General features: G+C 41.5%; 1 protein-coding gene and 2 non-coding genes across 3 annotated transcripts; all 3 read left to right on the forward strand.

Annotated features, from left to right (window-relative positions):
- Nucleotides 1-11,745: 11,745 nt before the first annotated feature.
- COX7C (cytochrome c oxidase subunit 7C) lies at nucleotides 11,746-14,919 on the forward strand. Its single transcript, XM_075726490.1, has 3 exons — nucleotides 11,746-11,902; nucleotides 13,601-13,746; nucleotides 14,825-14,919. Exons 1-2 carry the CDS (start codon nucleotides 11,828-11,830, stop codon nucleotides 13,715-13,717), a joined length of 192 nt encoding a protein of 63 aa, XP_075582605.1. The 5' UTR covers nucleotides 11,746-11,827; the 3' UTR covers nucleotides 13,718-13,746; nucleotides 14,825-14,919.
- On the forward strand, nucleotides 13,134-13,196 carry LOC142596769 (small nucleolar RNA Z39). The gene has a single exon (XR_012831891.1). It is a non-coding gene; the product is annotated as a small nucleolar RNA Z39 (small nucleolar RNA).
- Nucleotides 14,117-14,178, forward strand: LOC142596767 (small nucleolar RNA Z39). Its single transcript, XR_012831889.1, has one exon. It is a non-coding gene; the product is annotated as a small nucleolar RNA Z39 (small nucleolar RNA).
- Nucleotides 14,920-19,727: the final 4,808 nt, after the last annotated feature.

Genomic DNA, 19,727 nt, shown 5'->3' on the forward strand with positions numbered 1-19,727 from the left:
CATATTTCCTGCCTCGGTGGCTGGATTATTTTTCAATGAAAGTAAAAACTAGGAATCATTAAGGTTGGAAAGGTTCTGTAAGATCATCAGTCCAACCACCAACTCAACACCACCATGCCCACTAAACCATAGATCATAGATCACAGATCACAGAATCGTTTATGTTGGAAAAGACCTTTAAGATCATCCAGTCCAACCATGTCCCAGAGTGCCACATCTACCCAGTTTTTGAACATCTCCAGGGATGGTGACTCCACCACCTCTCTGGGCAGTCTGTTCCAATTCTCGACCACCCTTTCTGTGAAGACATTTTTCCTAATATCCAAACTAAACCTCCCCTGACACAGCTTGAGCCCATTTCCTCTCATCCTATCACTTTTTACTTGGGAGAAGAGACCAACACCTACCTCACTACAACCTCCTTTCAGATAGTTGTAGAGAGCAATAAGGTCTCCCCTCAGCCTCCTCTTCTCCAGGCTAAACAACCCCAGTTCCCTCAGCCGCTCCTCATAAGGCCTGTGCTCCAGACCCTTCACCAGCCTTGTTGCCCTTCTTTGGACACGCTCCAGCACCTCAATGTCCTTCTTGTAGTGAGGGGCCCAAAACTGGACACAGTATTCAAGGTGTGGCCTCACCAGCGCTGAGTACATGGGGACAACCACCTCCCTGCTCCTGCTGGCCACGCTCTTCCGGATACAAGCCAGGATGCTGTTGGCCTTCTTGGCCACCTGGGCGGGCACACTGCTGGCTCATGTTCAGCTGGCTGTCATCCAGCACCCCCAGGTCCTTTTCAGCCAGGCAGCTGCCCAGCCATTCCTCCCCAAGCCTGTAGCGTTGCATGCGGCTGTTGTGACCCAAGTGCAGGCCTTGGCCTTGTTGAACTTGGCCTTGTTGAACCTCATACAGTTGGCCTTGGGCCACCGGTCCAGCCTGTCCAGGTCCCTCTGCAGGTCCATCCTACCCTCCAGCAGATCGACACTCCCACCCAACTTGGTGTCATCTGCAAACTTACTGAGGGTGCACTCAATCCCCTCATCCAGATCGTTATTAAACAAGACTGGTCTCAAAACGGAGCCCTGGAGAACACCGCTCGTGACCGGCCGCCAACTGGATTTAACTCCATTCACCACAACACTCTGAGCTCGGCCACCCAAGCAGTTTTTTACCCAAGCAAAGAGTACGCCTGTCCAAGCCATGAGCCGCCAGCTTCCTTAGGAGAATGCTGAGGGAGACAGTGTCAAAGGCTTTACTGAAGTCCAGGTAGATGACATCCACAGCCTTTCCTTCATCCGCTAGGTGGGTCACCAGGTCACAGAAGGAGATCAGGTTGGTCAAGCAGGACCTGCCTTTCATGAACCCATGCTGGCTGGGCCCGATCCCCTGCTTGATCTGCATTTGCCTGTTGAGTTCACTCAATATGAACCTCTCCATAATCTTCCCTGGCACCGAGGTCAGGCTGACAGGCCTGTAGTTCCCCGGGTCCTCCTTCCGGCCCTTCCTGTAGATGGACATCACATTGGCAAGCCTCCAGTCATCAGGGACCTCCCCTGTTAACCAGGATCGCTGATAGATGACGGAGAGTGGCTTGATAAGTTCCTCCGCCAGCTCCCTCAGTACTCTATCAGGTTGCTCAAAGCACCATCCAACCTGACCTTGAATGCTTCCAGGGATGAGGCATCTACCACCTCTCTGGGCAACCATTTCCAGGGTTTCACCACCCTCATTGGAAAAAAATTCATCCTTATATCTAGTCTAAACCTACTCTCCTTTAGCTTAAAGCCATTACGCCTTGTTCCATCGCAACAGACCCCACTTAAAAAGTTTGTCGCCATCGTTCCTATAGGCCCCCTTTAAGTACTGAAAGGGCACAATAAGGTCTCTTCACAGCCTTCTCTTCTCCAGGCTGAACAACCCCAACTCTCCTGTCCTCATAGGAGAGGTGTTCCAGCCCTCGGATCATTTTTGTGGCCTCCTCTGGACCCGCTCCAACACGTCCATGTCTGCTGTGCTGAGGACTCTGGAGCTGGACGCAGCACTCCAGGTGGGGTCTCACCAGAGCAGAGCAGAGGGGCTGAATCACCTCCCTCAACCTGCTGGCCACGCTGCTTTTGATGCAGCCCAGGATTCAGCTGGCTTCCTGGGCTGCGAGCACACATTGCCAGCTCATGTCCAGCTTTTCATCCACCAGTGCCCTCAAGTCCTTCTCCACAGGGCTGCTCTCAGTCCCTTCATCCCACAGCCTGTATCGATGTTGGGGGTTGCCCCATCCCAGGTGCAGGACCTTGCACTTGGCCTTGTTGAACCTCAGGAGGCTCACATGGGCCCACTTCTCGAGTTTGTCCATGTCCCTCTGGATGGCATCCTTTCCCTCAGGCGTGTCAACCGCACCACTCATCCTGCTGTTGTCTGCAAATTTGCTGAGGGTGACTTGATCCTACATCAACCTCTTGATTTGGTAGTCTGAACATAATTTGGTCTTTTAACTATCCATAGAAAAAGAACTTCCTGGATACGTTAAACATCTCCTTCAAAACTCAACAGCATTTATGGACTCCTAACATGCTTTTCAGTTAGCCCAATATATCATAAATTTCAGCCTACTGTAAAGAATATAGTTCTCTAGGAAATGTTCACAATATCTATCACGGTTTTGAAAGCAACTAATTCCCTGTTGATAACATTGATCTTATTAAAATGGGTTCTATACCACAGCATTTCTCTCCAACATTAAGGGACCAAAAACACATTCTCAAAATTATTTTATTTTTTAAAAAGGTACATGTAAGTCTTTTATTCAATACTCTCTTCAGTCAGGGTGACAGTCAATGTGTATTGCTCTAAACTTACACAGCTAGTAACTAAATGTCAATGGAAAAATTTACAAATGTGAAAAAAATGAAACAGTAAGAGGACTAACCTCCCAATTCCACAATACATTTAAACAAACGACTTCCTTCTACAGTGAGAAAGCTGATCATAATGGCTCAGTTTATCTAAACTAGTTTTAGAAAGTATTTCAGAAATACAAATATATTAAACATGCTTGTGCATAACTAAAGAATCGTACAGGAGGAGACTGGCAGAAAATGATCTGACAAGTAAGCAAATTGTATACATCATAGGTATAGTAGAACAACTGCATTCTGAGGGGTCTTTTTTGCCCCCTTGCATATTTTCAACTACATACTGTGCTGATGCTGGAGAAAACAATAAGACGACTTCAAACCCCTCTGATAGAAAATAAAAAAGGAATTTCATAAAAAAACCCCTTTGTTAAACTATATAAAAAATAAGCACAAATAGGGTAGCAAAATTAAGGGCATTTTTGGCTTTTACTACCTATGTAAATTGAGTATTGCACCTGCAAGTAAGTTTAGGGTAAATATGGTGATTCCAGGGCTCCTAGATATTCCTATACACAAAAATCTCCTTCAAACACAAGTTTTACCAACCAAGCAATGACTGTTACAATGAGACAGTTCAAAATGCAAGTAATTATAACGCTGCTCACTGTAATTATAAACCAAATACGTCTTGGTGCCTATGATAATAAATAACGAGCTTTACATACTCCTTTTTAGAGAAAGACGTCAAAACAAAATAAATAATGCAAAGTAGCTCTTACTCACTATGCAAGTGCTATATTCTCATGAAGCCTCTAAAACAGATTCCATATAATAAGCCTTCCATTACCTATTTTATATGGACTTTTGTGAGGTTTAATTAATGTTGCAAAGTGAGATTAATGAAAACAAATTCTGTCAGGGTAAAATATTATTGTCAGAGAGTCATTTCAGCTTGTGAAATGTGTTTTTGTACATACAAATGAGACTTCACATCCATAAGGAATCCTTTATACGAAGTAGCAATTTTTGAAATATTACGCATAACTGAAATTTATCTAGGTACAGTTCCCAAATTCTAATTTTGTCACTATGCACATCCAGCTACAGCTATGCTCAACCTGCTTTCATGAGTAACATTCAATGTGTAAGTATATATATGCCCAACTCTTCACATTACCTGTGTTTTTCACAAAGATTTGACACTATGGTACTTAAAAGTCACTACCCTGTCTAATATGCAGGAATACCACAAAGAAGTTCCTACAGCACTTTTGTAGTCATGATGATTTATGAGTATGAATTACATAGGTATCGTGTTACTCCTCCTTATAATCCTGTGTGCCCTCAGTAAGTTTGCAGATGACACCAAGTTGGGTGGGAGTGTCGATCTGCTGGAGGGTAGGATGGACCTGCAGAGGGACCTGGACAGGCTGGACCGGTGGCCCAAGGCCAACTGTATGAGGTTCAACAAGGCCAAGTTCAACAAGGCCAAGGCCTGCACTTGGGTCACAACAACCGCACGCAACGCTACAGGCTTGGGGAGGAATGGCTGGGCAGCTGCCTGGCTGAAAAGGACCTGGGGGTGCTGGATGACAGCCAGCTGAACATGAGCCAGCAGTGTGCCCGCCCAGGTGGCCAAGAAGGCCAACAGCATCCTGGCTTGTATCAGGAATAGTGTGGCCAGCAGGAGCAAAGAAGTGATTGTCCCCCTGTACTTGGCACTGGTGAGGCCACACCTGGAATACTGTGTCCAGGTTTGGGCCCCTCACTACAAGAAGGACATTGAGGTGCTGGAGCGTGTCCAAAGAAGGGCAACAAGGCTGGTGAAGGGTCTGGAGCACAGGCCTTATGAGGAGCGGCTGAGGGAACTGGGGTTGTTTAGCCTGGAGAAGAGGAGGCTGAGGGGAGACCTTATTGCTCTCTACAACTATCTGAAAGGAGGTTGTAGTGAGGTAGGTGTTGGTCTCTTCTCCCAAGTAAAAAGTGATAGGATGAGAGGAAATGGGCTCAAGCTGTGTCAGGGGAGGTTTAGTTTGGATATTAGGAAAAATGTCTTCACAGAAAGGGTGGTCGAGAATTGGAACAGACTGCCCAGAGAGGTGGTGGAGTCATTGTCCCTGGAGGTGTTCAAAAAACGGGTAGACGTGGCACTTGGGGACATGGTTTAGTGGGCATGGTGGTGTTGAGTTGGTGGTTGGACTGACCTTAGAGGCCCTTTCCAATCTTAATGATTCCTAGTTTTTACTTTCATTAAGAAATAATCCAGCCACCGAGGCAGGAAACATGAAATTATTACTCTACCCTTAATTGGTTTAGTGGTGGACTTGGTAATGTTAGTTTAATGGTTGGAGTGGATGATCTTAAAGGTCTTTTCCAACCTAAACAATTCTATGATTCTAACAGTAAACCAAATGGTACAAGCAGAGCTAACAGGCCAAATTTGGACACACAAACTCTCTTTCAGGTTTCAAACAGATGCAGAAATCATAGTATTTCAATTCAGATTGAGAACAGTAAGTCTAACTGCATATGTTAATTATTAATACGTTAATATGTTAACATGTTAACTGTAAAATGTTAACAGTGTTAATTACACAGTTTTAAAGAGAAGATAAGTTGCAATTGTGGAGCAGTGGTTGACAAAAAGACAAAAACGAAATCTCACAGCGGAGTGTCAGGAAGATTTTTGGACATAAAGATATTACAGTACAAAAAGAAATTATTTTATCCTCTTGCTTATAACATATAATGATAACTTCAAATCTGTTTATAAAATTGCAATGTATTGTAACATCTACCTCAGTAACATCTTATCTTGAATATCATCAAGGATGATCCCAGGAACTAAAACTCATAAATGCACTAGACATTAGAAATCTGGGACTTTGGAAAGAGTTTGATTTGCCTCATGCAGTAATTTTCTCATGCCTTAATTGCAAATAACATATATATGTTCAGCACTAAAGCTCTAGTTGGACAAACTCTTTTTGCCAACATAAACTGATGTTGCTGCCAAGAAAAGCACTAATTCTATGCCTCCACCTCCACCTTTTTATTGTTACAGCTTCTCCACACCTTTCTGTGGGCCAGCATAAGTTTTTGTGCAACTACATAGTAAGCTGGATCTGTGAACTGATCCACTCAAAAAAAAAAAAAAAAAAGGGGGGGGGGGGGAAATGTCCTTTGAACTACACCTTACGAAAATTATTTTCAGTCTGTATTTACCTTTGAAAATAACTCCATCAATTTCACACTTTAAGGAAGGCTTGCACATTTGGAAGCTTGGCTGGTTTTAACAACTATACACATAATAAAATAATAAAAAAATACTACTTTTCCTAACAAATTTCTCCCACAAGCATCCTTACACTATCCATGTTTACAACAGTGCTATAACTGTTTCCACAGCATAATTCCTCTTACTACTCTATTTCATTTTCCAGCGACTTATGTGGGCTCTTTGGAAGCAAAGAAAGTGTATTTTTAAAGTAAGAATTCTTTTAAACTAACATTCTCTGTATTCTTTCATTTCCAGGTTTTCAGCCTTTCATCATGTTAAACACAGATGCTTCAACATACTAACACTACTTCTTTCATTTGATGATCCCCATGTTATTTTCAATACTGTTCTCTATTTTATATTTGTAACATATTTTTACATTTCAGAATACTCACTTTGCTAAAAAAAAAGACAACTTGTCATATATAAGGCAAGCTAAATTATTATGAAAGACATACTTCTACAATTGTGAAATTAGACTAAGTCACCGACAAATTACCCTAGTTCTAGTAGAGATTTTTCTGTTGACCCATAGTTTTGCTAAAAATATGTAACTAATATCCATTATATAATGCCGCTAACAGCTTCTATTCAGCCTTTCCCCTTCATTAATTAGCATTTAACAACTGCTTAATCTTGGGGTTAATATGTGACCTTATGACCAGAGGGAGGTTAACTCCTAATTTTAACTGCTCCACAAAATAATTTATCTTGCCAACAAATATACAGGATAATTTCTGCAGAAAAACAGTATTTTCATGTCTTACGTCACAGTTGTTTTGTCTCCCGAGACCTCTGTCTGTGACACTACTGAAAAATTTAGGGAGCTTATGCTATTAAAAATTTTTTGTGAAATACATAAATCTGCACTTAACCACGTACAATTTCAGTATTTAAAACCAGCTGTTTCCTTCACTTATAAAACAGGACTGAAAAAGTCAGTATGACTTCTATCTTGGTTCTATCATTATATCTCAGTGATTGGCACGATCAGCTTGGAAATAGATAGCCCTGTATAGCCCTGTGTAATTTGCTAAAATGTCCACTAAGCTTTCTGTGCCTCTTTCTTTCACCAAGATCACAAAAGACAGATATTAAGCATTATCTTCTTCAGTTACCTGGGTTTTTTCTTATTTATATTTTTACCTTACAGTTCAAGAAGAGGAATATTCTTTGTGGGGAAAAGTGAGTAGCATAAGAAAGCAGTACCTGAAAGCATTCATCACCAAGTCATATTCACAAGCAGCAAAATGTAATATATTATTGAAGACGAAGAAGATAACCTGGCAAATCTCAGCAATTACAGTAACAGGTTTTTTAAAACCTAGATTCAAAGATTCATAGATTTAAAAAGCCAGAAAGTACCATTATAATCACCTGTTCTGACCTTCTGCATAACACAGGCCAGGGAATTTTACGCAGTAATTCCTTTTGTAAGCCCCACAGTTTGTATGCGAGTTAGACAGTCTTTTTACAAAGGCACCCAGTGGAGCATCTACCATCTCCTATAATAACCTGCCCTGCTACCTGATTATCCTCATTATAATTACTGTACATCATATTTCTAATAATTTGGAAGATATTATCTTTCATTTCTTTGCCAAAATTCCAATCGATGGCAATTGAGTCTATTTCTCTAAACTCTTCCTGCATGGTTTTCTCAAATGTCTGGACTGGCATACCTAATTTCCTAGTTTATACTTTGAAGGAGAACAGATATGAGCATCGATACAAATTTCTTCACCAGGTGTAAAACAGGTAAGTCCTCCTCCTGAAGATCTACCACTCTATCATATCTTCCTACATATCTCTGTCTACATAGAAAACATCTGCAAACCATCAGTTCAAGGAGTAAACTACTACTGCTAATGAAAGCCTGTAATTGTATCACTGTAGGAGTCAATCTAAAAGATTTCTGGATTATCTGGAAGTCAAGATACTGAATCTACTGCTTTTGTCCCTTCTAACATTAATCTGTGTGGAAATATGCAACACAGCCCTAAAAAGGAAACAATGACACATCAGCCTATCAGAAACTTACCAGAATGAAGTCAATCAACAAAACACTGTAGTACCAGGATTCAGTATACATAGGAAAGACAGTGAGTAAACTCTGACACTGGTGGGGTAATATTCTCTACTACACGCTGCTTAGTATCTGTCTTTGTAATTAATAGCCTTACTGCGTTAACACAAGACCTGTATGGGTGGCAGGTCCAAGCCCAGTAGCAGCAGTGTAGTATTGTGACACCACTCTCCCCACTAGGAGGGCAAATCCAGCTGTGGTATGCCAAAAAAAATTTACAATAGCATTAGGAAAAGAACTGCAATTCCACTGAGCGACTAAAATTATCCCTGAATAGACTGAGCAAAAATTACCTTGTGATGTTAAGCAGAGAAGAAATGTTTAAACCGTATCACTGATTGCTTTGTGAATCAGCTGGCTAGGAAACCACAAGAAGAAAATGAACCATTTACTTGTTCCTGAATAACATGAAAGATCTTCATCTGGTACAAAATCTTACCACTGAAGTGCCACTGTGTGACATGGATCTTTATACCTACATTCAGCATCACTTCAGCAGCAACAAACACCATAAAATCTGCTACAGGAAGAGAAGAGCTACATTAAAATGAGAACACTTGTTAAAAAGATGGTTGTTGTGGTTTAACAGGCAACTAAGCACCGCACAGCTGCTCACTCACCCTCCCCCCCACAGTGGGACTGGGGAGAGAATTGGAAAAAAAAAAAAAGAAAAACGTGGGTTGAGATAAAGGAAGTTTAACAGGACAGCAAAGAAAGAGAAAGTAATAATAATAATAATAATGATAAAAGAATATACAAAACAAGTGATGCACAATGCAATTGCTCACCACTTGCTGACTGAAGCCCAGTCCACTGCCGAGTAGCGATCACTGTTCCCCAGCCAACTCCCCCCCAGTTTCTATACTGAGCATGAGGTTGTATGGTACGGAATAGCCCTTTGGCCAGTTTGGGTCAGCTGTCCTGGCTGTGCCCCATCCCAGCTCCCTGTGCACCTGGCAGAGCATGGGAAGCTGAAAAGTCCTTGACTAGCATAAGCAGTACTTAGCAACAACTAAAACATCAGTGTATTATCAACATGATTCTCATTCTAAATCCAAAACACAGCACTATGCCCACTACTAGGAAGAAAAGCAACTCTATTCCAGCTGAAACCAGGACAATGATAAAGCAGACTACCATACAGGAAGCAGAACACCATTGTGCTATTAATTCCAATTCGGAAAGGCTTGAGAAAAGGGGAAAAAAGAGGCCTGGCTGCCTAATCAATAAGGGAAGTTAACAGAAACAGGAAAGCATCCTCCAATAGACCTAACACTTAACAAATGAACAAAGAAAAAGAATTGTAAACTCTGACACATTAAAAATGTAACTAGACGGAGGAAAAAAAATCTGAAAAACAAGTAGCTAAAAGAATCACAACTAAGTCTACAAACAGGGGCAAAAGGTGTCCTAGAGTTCTGTATTATCTTTTAATGTCAAGGAATAAATAAGCACTCAGAAATGGCAAGGACATTTGTAGACATGTTTAAATGGATTCTCTGCACTGATATTCACCGTGTAAGAAACCTAGTGAGGGAGCATGTCAGTCTTTCTTTGTGAGGGGGACAGAACAAGATCTGTATGAACAGGCTATGGTGTATCTGTGGACAAAATAAGCACTAAGAAATAACCAGGACGAAACAACACTCATATAAAACCTCTAAGAGAAAGCTATTATGAATAGCTGAATTACGAATGATTAGGCTAAGCTCCCACTTAAAGTTTTCTTGCATGGCAAATATGAAACCCATTCATTCCAACAGTTTCCAAGGAGAATTACAGGTCTGTGAAACTGTAATCTGTACAGGACATTTTATCAGAGATTATAATGCTAGAACAAGCAGCTACATGAACAAATATAACCCCACGTTGGGGGTGTTGATTTTGCTGCCATAATGAGAAGGCCAGTATTACAAAGTTCTTGAGTTCTGATGCAAATATCAATATACATGTGGATGAGGATTATCCAACTCAAAATTCCAACTGGCTTGTCCTTGTACAATCAACCAAACACCACATAAAAATGCATTTTTGGTCAAAAAAGTTGCTGAGAATCCCTGGTTTTACAGGGCATTCAATTAGCATTATGCAGCTAAATTATATTCTGAATCTACAATTCAAGGCTTACATTATTCCATGAAACACAGAGAATGTCCCAGAAAATTGTTCCTGAACTAATTCAGGTCACTCTCCAGCTTCAGAAGTGCTAAACTCAGAAGTATAAAAAGTTATTGCTGCATTTTCCTGGCAGTTTAATTTACTCACATTAAAACTCAGGTGTAGGAAAGCACTCCAGTCCAAATCAACTGTTTACTCCCATAACTGTTTCTGAAGTGTTTATAAGTGCACCTAGTGCAAATTCATTTCTATTGTTTTGTAATTTAGAAATTAATGCAAATTAATCTTTGCACTTAATGCCACTTTATGTGAATACTTCATCTGATACACTTTAAATATTAAAAAAAACACTTTGATGTTTCATGTTGCTTTTCTGTCTCCTGCTTGAACAGACTTTGCCTCTCAAAACAATCTGTAATAATAACTCGTTACTGTTCCTAATTACTCTATTTTCCAAAATAGATTTTCTAAAAAACCCTAATGTAATGATGTCTCAGTGCTTAAATTTGCAGTTTTCAACCTGCCTTGATTAATGTGTTATGTTGGTGAGCATAAAAATCCTCCCCAAGACACTACCTATGAAAAAAGGTCTAAAAATTGTTTCCCTGCAACACTGAGATGGCATCATCAAACTCCTCTTTTACCGAGATAAAATGCAGAACTTTTATTTAAAATACTGTATGTAAGGAAACAGGCAGATACCATAATTTTAGAAATAACTTCGTAGAGTTTCTTATTATTCCTTTTCCAAATATGAAGGGTGGTGTGTTTTTTTTCTCCATATTGTCAAAGTCTCTTTGAAGAGTAACTTTGTAAGAAAACTATGCCAAAATATACTCGTGAAAGTTGGCAGTACCACATAAATCTTCACCACTTCCCCCCCCCCATATTCACTGGACTGTTAGTTTTTAGAACTATGGCCATCAACTAAATCGATGCCCAGTGACCTCCACTTCCGTAGCACTGCAGAGATTAAGCACGGATTTCGACTCACACCCTCCATCGCTTTGCCACCCTACACTGAAACAAAGATTCAGCACCTCTACTTTTCTAGATGACCTATATTATTCACAAGATCAGCCTGAGGTAACAGAGGGGTGGTTGGTTTTCACCCCGACTGTCGCAATTGCTGCCGCTTCTTTTTCTCACGTCTCATCTTGTCCTACCACCTCTACAGAGCGCGTTGCCATTTCCCCGGCCGCACTTGAGGGCAGCGGTCCCAGCGCCCCACGGGGCGGGAAGGCCGGGCAGCCGACAAAATGGCGGCCGGGGGCGGAGACCGGCGGCACGCTCCCGCCTCTGAGCGCGCCCAACCGCAGGCCGCCGTTCGGGACCACGTGACCGCGCGGCTCGGCGAGGCACTACAACTCCCATCATGCCCGGGGAAGAAGCCTCCCGCCCCATTTCCGGTTCCGCCTCCCGATCCCGGAAGGCGCGCGCAGTGCTGCGGGAAGGTCGTGAGAGGGAGACGGGTCGCTGGGCTGTCTGCTTGCTACCATGCTGGCTGCCAGTGTCCGCAGGTTTACCACCTCCGCCCTCCGCAGGAGCCACTATGAGGAAGGCCCCGGAAAGGTAAGGTGGGGAGGCGGCGCCGGCCCGGTGCGGCGTGGCCTAAAGGTCGCGGGAAGGGAAGAGGCCTGTGGCCTGGCTCGGGGATGGCGGAGGGCGGGCGGGGGCCTGTCGGGGGGCTGGAGGGGCAGGGAGGGTGACGGCTTGCCGCGGGGTGAGTGATGGCTCCATGAGGGGGAGCGGGAGGGAGAGAAACCTGTGCCTGAAGGACACTGCGGTGGTGGCGCCCGCCCGGCCCGCAGGCAGCCTGTGGCAGGCCCAGCTCAAGGGCCAGCCCCGCCACAGCTCCTGGGTGAGAGGCCGGGGGGAAATCGGGAAATTGCTGGAGAGAGGGGTAACCGCGAGGGTGTCGCTGGAGCCGCGGTGCGGGCCTACCGCGGGATGAGGTGCAGGCCTGCCTCAGGCATGCTCAAGGTGAGCTCTTCACTCAGTGAGCCCCCGTGAAGGATTTTGCACCTAGTCTGGTTCTAAGGCCCCGGTCAACTGGATGCCTGCCGTGGTTTAACCCCAGTCAGCAACCAAGCCCCACAGAGCCAGTTGCTCACCCTACACCCCAACTGGGATGGGGAGAGAATCGGAAGGGCAAAAGTAAGACAACTCATGGGTTGAGGTAAGACCAGTTTAATAAATGAAATAAAATAGTAACAATAATAATAGTAGTAATAAAACTTGTAATGAAAAGAAGAACAATGAGAGAGAGAGAAACAAAACCAAGGAAAAAAAGCAAGTGATACAAACACTCACCACCCACTGACCGATGTCCAGCCCATCCCTAAGGAGCGATCGCTGCTCCCCAGCCAACTACTCCCAGCTTGTACTGAGCATGATGTCATACGGTATGGAATAGCCCTTTGGCCAGTTTGGGTCAGCTGTCCTGGCTGTGCCCCATCCCAGCTCCTTGTGCACCTGGCAGAGCATGGGAAGCTGAAAAGTCCTTGACTAGCATAAGCAGTACTTAGCAACAACTAAACCATCAGTGTGTTATCAACATTCTTCTCACCCTAAATCCAAAACACAGCACTATGCCTGGTACTGGGAAGAAAATTAACTCTATCCCAGGCAAAACCGGGACAATGCTGTTGTGAGGAGCCGAGTAATGACTGCCCTGTTGCCAGTTCTCCAGGTGGTGTTGGATGGGCTTTGGGGTCTCATGGTACCGCTATTACGGCCACAGCAAAGCAAATTGTGGTGTGAATGACTTGAGCGTCCTTCCCTGCAACCTGCTGCTTCAGTGGTACAGATGATGAGCATTGCAGTATGAGGGGTAACAATGATACTGTAAACGCTTTCTGATGTACCTTGTGCTTAACATGTTTTCCTAAGTCCTACATCTAAAACCAAATTCTGCATACCTAATGAACATGAGGAAAATCTTCAGAATTAAGGTAATTAAATACTGGAACAGGTTGCTTAGAAAGGCTGTGCAGTCTGTATCTTCAGGGACATTTATACTTGACAAGGCCTTCAGCAAGCTGGATCTGCTCTGAAGTGGGGGGAGATGGGAAGAGTGGACAAAATGACCTCTAGAGGTCACATCCAAGCTATTATTCTAATTACTGTGTTTCTTTCCTTGAGAGGCAGGGAAATTGTTTTGAGACTGAATAGTTATTTTGTCAGTTTGACTCCGCCTGCTCTGAGCTTCTCACCATTTTCAAGTCAATGAGGAAGTACTGATTGCAAAAATTAATTTTTCTCTTCTAGAACCTTCCATTTTCTGTGGACAACAAATGGCGATTACTCGTAGTAATGTGTGGATTCTTTGGAAGTGGATTTGTGGCCCCTTTCGTTATAGTCAGACACCAGCTGCTTAAGAAATGAAGAGGACAGACTGTAATTGCACTAAATGGGTAACAGATTTTGTTAGATTTCATAGCATAGTGGAGTCTGTGGTCAAAACTGAGCTTTAAAGAGTCTAACCTCATCTAAAACCATTATTACAATTTCCGGCCTTTAGCAGTCCAGGTGCTTAGAGTGTTGGTCTGCAGTTGCATCTAAACTCAGATAATGAATAGGTTTAAATTTGCTTCACAGGGCTGCCCCACTTCCATTGACTTGTGAACTTTGACTCCCCAAAGGCCACACCTCTCTGGCTGCAGCTGAGCTAACTGACAGAAGAGTGCTACTGATCTGACTTGGATAACTATATCCAAAACCGTGTCTACCCTCTTCTTTGAGGAAGCATAAAGCTACACTTTGCGTAATCTGTAGGAGTAACTGGCATGTGTGATGTGAACAAAACAGTATGAGAAACTGTGGTACTGTAAACGCTTTCTGATGTGCCAGTGAAAAATCGGTGGAAAACAAGATTTCATGAACTTCCGTTCAGCCATGTCAAAACAATCACACCATCTACATACATTGTTCTTAACCATTTACAGGATACAGTCCACTTAAGGTCATTAACAGCAGAAGCTATTTTAATTGATGTTTGCTGATGATCCTAATAGACAAAGCAAGCCTCTGACATAGTTCAGACTGTGCAAGCATGCCATTTCCAGTTGAAAGGCCACTTCAGTTTATCTTAATCTGATTCCACTTTGGAAATACCTGGTATTGTCAATTCTATAATCTCAGAAACAATAAATCTTTTTAGGGACCTGGAATGACCCAGGTCATTCTTGGAAGGAAAAAACAATCCTCACTGGAATCTCGTAATTGGAACAAATTGAAGTCATCTATGTAATTCCTTTGCCAGTCTGATGTTTTTGGCTCCCTAGAATAAGGAGAAAAAAATAGAATCAGCAGACTTGTATTGAACTTGAGCATTTAGAACTGTAATTTCATGTAAATCAAGTCCTTTCCTACAAAAGTATGTGGTGGATAAAGCAAAGCCTGTCAAAATTCTAGTTAAATCATATATTTACAGCTTTTCTAGATGCAAAGGTAACACAGTTCTTAAATTTGTTAATTCTTTTTTTCTTGCAGAGTTGAAGTCTTCTACCCAGCATCCTTCAATGGAAAGAGGATAGCTACAATTGTGTACTGTGCTGGATGTGTCTAAATAAAATCTTAAATCTGAAGGTCTTGAGCTGTGTATTTTGTGAAACTCCTGAATTGCTTTTGATGACTGGTGTGTACTGAGAACCCCTTCAAATTGCAGTGTATTGGCATTAAGTTAAGCACTAATATTCTGTACATGTAAAAATAGAGGGTTGGAAAAATTGCATTTCAAAACTGAAGCTGGGTTTAACATGTTTAGCTGGATAGATGTTTAAATAGCTTCACGAAGCTATGTGGTCTTCTCAAACACTTTTCAGACTATTCACAGAATAATAATGAATTATAACCAATGAGCCTCACAGTGGGTATACTGTCACCATAATCCATGCTGCAGAATTTTTATCTTCAGTATTTGGGGTTGATCAGTTGAGAACATTTTATTTGGCTTTGCTTCCACACTCAGGTATTCTGAAGAGCTGCTGTTAGGAGGTCGCTGTAGCGTGGCGCATTACTGTTGCTCTGAGCAGGAACATGTGCTTTGCCCTGCATATTTCATTAGACTTCAGGCTCAGACGATGAGGTAGCCTGGAAAACACGTACAGCAGCAGTAACTGCAACTCTGACCAGAAAAAGTATTGGTAATACTCTATAGCTTAACAAAAGATATTGCTGCAATTTTGTAGCTTTTTGGAAAGAATTGATAGGTTTCAGTTTGTAGCTGTAGTTTTAGCACAGGGTGATGCCTAACATTGGGGCCTGTGTAATTAAAGGTAATACAGGAGCTGTGAAGAATGCTGTCAGGATACTTCTGCTAACTTGAATATGACAGTGAGACGTTTAAATTATTGGCCCTGTTGGCAGCTTGAGTAGAAGGTCATTTTCACATCCATTTTCTTGCAACCACCTCATTGGCTAAGGACACGGTATGAAAAACACTGGCAAAACCCAGTAATGGTTACTTCACCCTCGACAATAATGCTGTTAAGTATTCCGAGTTGCTTTCCTTCAGTGAGGTTTTCTGGTTTACTTTTTTCCTGCTAAAACAAGCCATTCTGCTGTAGTACAGTGAATCTAATGTGGCTTGCAACATCTGTCAGTCCATGAACTGAACGGTTGCTTCATAGAAGTTCAGGTTCTGTTGGTATAGTTCAAATCTATATGAATGCTAGTTTGTCATCAAATACTATCAGAAACGTGTATAGGAGCAATGAAATACTGTTCATAACAACAGCTTTTGGATGCCACATTTCTTTTTTTAGGGGTGCCTTTAAAATGCTGATGACTAGTGTTTGAAGAGCCTGAGCTGGGAACAAAAGAGAGTAATACCGTCTGTTGCTGCAACTTTTTATGTAGAGCTAAAAGGAAGCTTAACAAAGCATGGTGATTCTGATCAAAGGACCAGCAAAGGCTGCAGAAAAGAGATAATGAAGAAAGCAAGATTCAGAGGATAGATCCCAAACCATAACAGGTTCAGATAGTAAGAATGCTTTATGACTATGACTGAGGTATAATTATATGGTATAATTTGGTTTTTTAATGTGTGTATTTTCTGTCTTCAGAGTAATATCTCTCAACAGAGACTTCCTGTGTCATAGAGCGAACAAACTGTGTGTGTGCTCTGTAGGTGATACAGGAGCAGCGTGCTGAGACAACTAGGGAATCCAGAAAAAGTGACTATTTCTTGGTCTAGGTGTTGGGATTTGCTGGAAGAAGTTGGGTACTACAGGAAAAACTCCGCCCTTTTTATGCAAACATCAAAATGGGAGCTTTTGGGTGACAAAGTCTCATTTACCTCCTGCTGCAGATGAGCAAGTCAAATGTCTGTTGCACAAGGCAAGTCCAAGTGGAAGCCTGTTACAGAATCACAGTTCTCTTACGGATCACAAATGTAACTTCCACTGTGTATTTGTACCTAACTTGCTGTGTTTGCTTTTAAGTTAAATAACATGTTTTGGGTTTGTTTTGTTTGATTAATTTTCCCCCTTGCTCCCAAGTCCTCAATGTATTTGAAAAGTTTCACATCATCTGTGAAGGTTTATCTTGTGGTCTAAGCAAACTAGTTCCTTTAGGTGTCCTTAAAATAAGGTCTCCTTTCTGAATATCATCCCCTTTATCTGTACTTTTTCTATTTAAATACATTTTTCAGCACCAGTGGTTAAACATAAAACAGTTATTTTTAGATAAGATGTTAGAGACTTTCTCCTCTCATGATGTATTCTAAAACTGTAATCTTTTTTCACAGTGTCATCACATTGATGGATCATAGTCATTTAGGAGCAGAGCGGTCCTGGTGGCTACTGGTTACAAGAAGTTTTCAGATACGACCCTGTTTCCAACCCTGCCACCAACTTATAAAAATTACTGATGTGAATCACAATACCCATAACCTTTCATCTCCTGCTGTTTTACTTTATTACTGCAACTGTAAGGCATACACTGGAGGATGGTCTGAAACTCCACTGTGCTGATGGCTGTCTTCCAGCTGTTACGTACTGTGTGCTCCCACTCTGTGTGCTGGTAAGAGCCATACAAAAATTAAACCACATGAGTCCTGCTTTGGATGAGCTAGCTGACTAAATGCATTGTGTTAGTCATAAGCTATCATTTGGTAAACCCATGTTCACAGTGTCCCATTATTAATTTATCTTTCCTTTAAAAAGAAAGTTTAGTACAATTTTGTAGACTTTTAAATCTAATTGCTCAGTTAATTCTTTCAAGATTTCTTGAGTATAAGTACATCTGCTGATTTTGATATATGCAGCTCTCCAGTTGTTACCTTGTATTTCTTGTAACACCTGCACACTATAAGTTTCAAAATTAGTAGCCATATTCTCCATTTATTGCAAACTCTGTGTTATTCTTACATGATGCCAAAGCTGTAAGTAGTCTCTTTAGATTCGGACTATTTCTCTACATTACTTGCTTCAGCAGTTTTCAGTAATTTTCAAGCCCCATCAATTACCAAGTCCGTAAGTTCTCTGACTTAAGTAATTAGTTCCCTTAGGTTTTCAAAACTTTCACTTCTGTAATAAAACACATTAACAGATCTGTTTTGATCTATCTTTCTATTAATGCAAACTGGGGCAGTCTGCATTTTACCCAAAGGCATTTTTTACTACCAGATTTTCTATAATCTCATCACTGTTCAATAAAGCAAAGTCTAAAATTCTTCATTTGGTTGCTTGGGTGGAAAATACTGGTTGTCATCGAGAGATAATGTGGCTCCTCTCATTAATATCATATGTTTGACAACGTTTAATTTCACAGAGGTACAACTCCAGACTATATATGTTTCTCTGCTGTTTTGAGAAGATCACTGCTTATAGCCAAGCTTGATTTTAGGAACCTAAAGCACCTTCCCACATCAACTTTTTTTTTTTTTTTTAAAGCGACTCCCAGAATTATTTTGGTCTTAATCTTTTCTGTTTTACCTATTCTGTGGTTTCCTATTTAAGTCCTTCTACTCTTTATATGCTTATTGACTGCTAAATAGGTAAGCCAGAGAAAGTCAGGTAGATTTTTGAAATATACCTATTACTAACCACTGTTTGTGGCATCTCTCAAGCTCTTTTCTTCCATGCCTAGCTCCGCAGGGTGGAAAACCTATCCATGGCAGTAAAATGCAAGGGCAGACCAAATGGTGTCTGATGGGAAACCTTATGCTTGTCTCAGGGAGCAATGTGGTGGGTAAAAAAACTTTAAAAAAAAGTCCAATTTGAAACACTAATGCATGACTTCAAGAGGTGCTGAGCCGCTGAGTCTTCTATTGATTTCACATGAATGGGACTAGCCCAGCTCTGCAGCCTGACAAGCCCTACCCTGTCGTCCCCCAGCATGAGTTAGGGGATAGGTTAGCTGATTTTGTGATCCTATGAAATACCAAGTGTTTGTTGACCTTGAAGGAACCAGAATCTCATCTGGGAATGACTTCTCTAAACACATTCCCACCACAGATATTAACATGGAAATACCCAGCCCTGAGTGATTCCAGAGATGGAGGCATCTCTATATGTATGTAAGAACGAACTGATATTTAATGGTAATAAGTAAGATCAGATCATATTCATTAAAAACCAGGAGTTGCAGAATTAAGTTGTTCAAAACATAAGAGCATGTTCCTTCACACTCGGCTATGTAATAGTCTGAGTACCCAATCAAATGTTTATTTTTAAGATAGCCTTTTGGGTTCCCTTTAGGGCACCTTGACTTGGTAGAAGATAAATCAATTGAAAAAAACAAGAGGTAGAAAAATAAAACACTTACTGGCTTGAAGTTATAGGCAAAAAGCAGTATGTAAGTGGTGCTTCTCTGCCATTAAAATTGTATGAAGGAAACAAGACGGTGGCTGAAGGACATCTGGGAAATAACACATCTATGTGAATAATGATATTTTTTTGCTTGCTAAATGCCAATTTTAAGGAAAATCTTTTATGGTCCCTGATTTTTTTTCCAGTTTTCTTTTTATAATTTTCCCCTTCACAAATTCTGTTTTGGCTGAAACTCAAAATAGTTTCACTTTGTTTCCAGAGGGGCTCACACTTCAGCATTTTAATTATGTTAGATATCAGTAGTCTTCAAGCAGTTTCTCAAATCTAAGCAGACGTGATTTAGATGTCCTTATGTTTTAATATTTGGAGTGTTTCCAGTTTGGGGATCTTTCTGTCTTACTCTGGAACAGTACTTTGTCTCATTTCATAAACGCAGTGAACATTCACAAAATCTTTACAAAGTGCTCTGAAGCTATCAAATGAACTATTTTGATGGAGAGAGGGAGTGTATCAGAGGTTAGAAATTTTTAGAAATAACAAGTGGTGAATGTTTGCAACAAATAGGATGGCAAACAACGCTTCACATGTTTCCCCTACATGTTTGTATATCAGAGATGTAC

The sequence above is a fragment of the Pelecanus crispus genome, chromosome Z, assembly GCF_030463565.1.
Source record: "Pelecanus crispus isolate bPelCri1 chromosome Z, bPelCri1.pri, whole genome shotgun sequence".
Taxonomy (NCBI): Eukaryota; Metazoa; Chordata; class Aves; order Pelecaniformes; family Pelecanidae; genus Pelecanus; species Pelecanus crispus.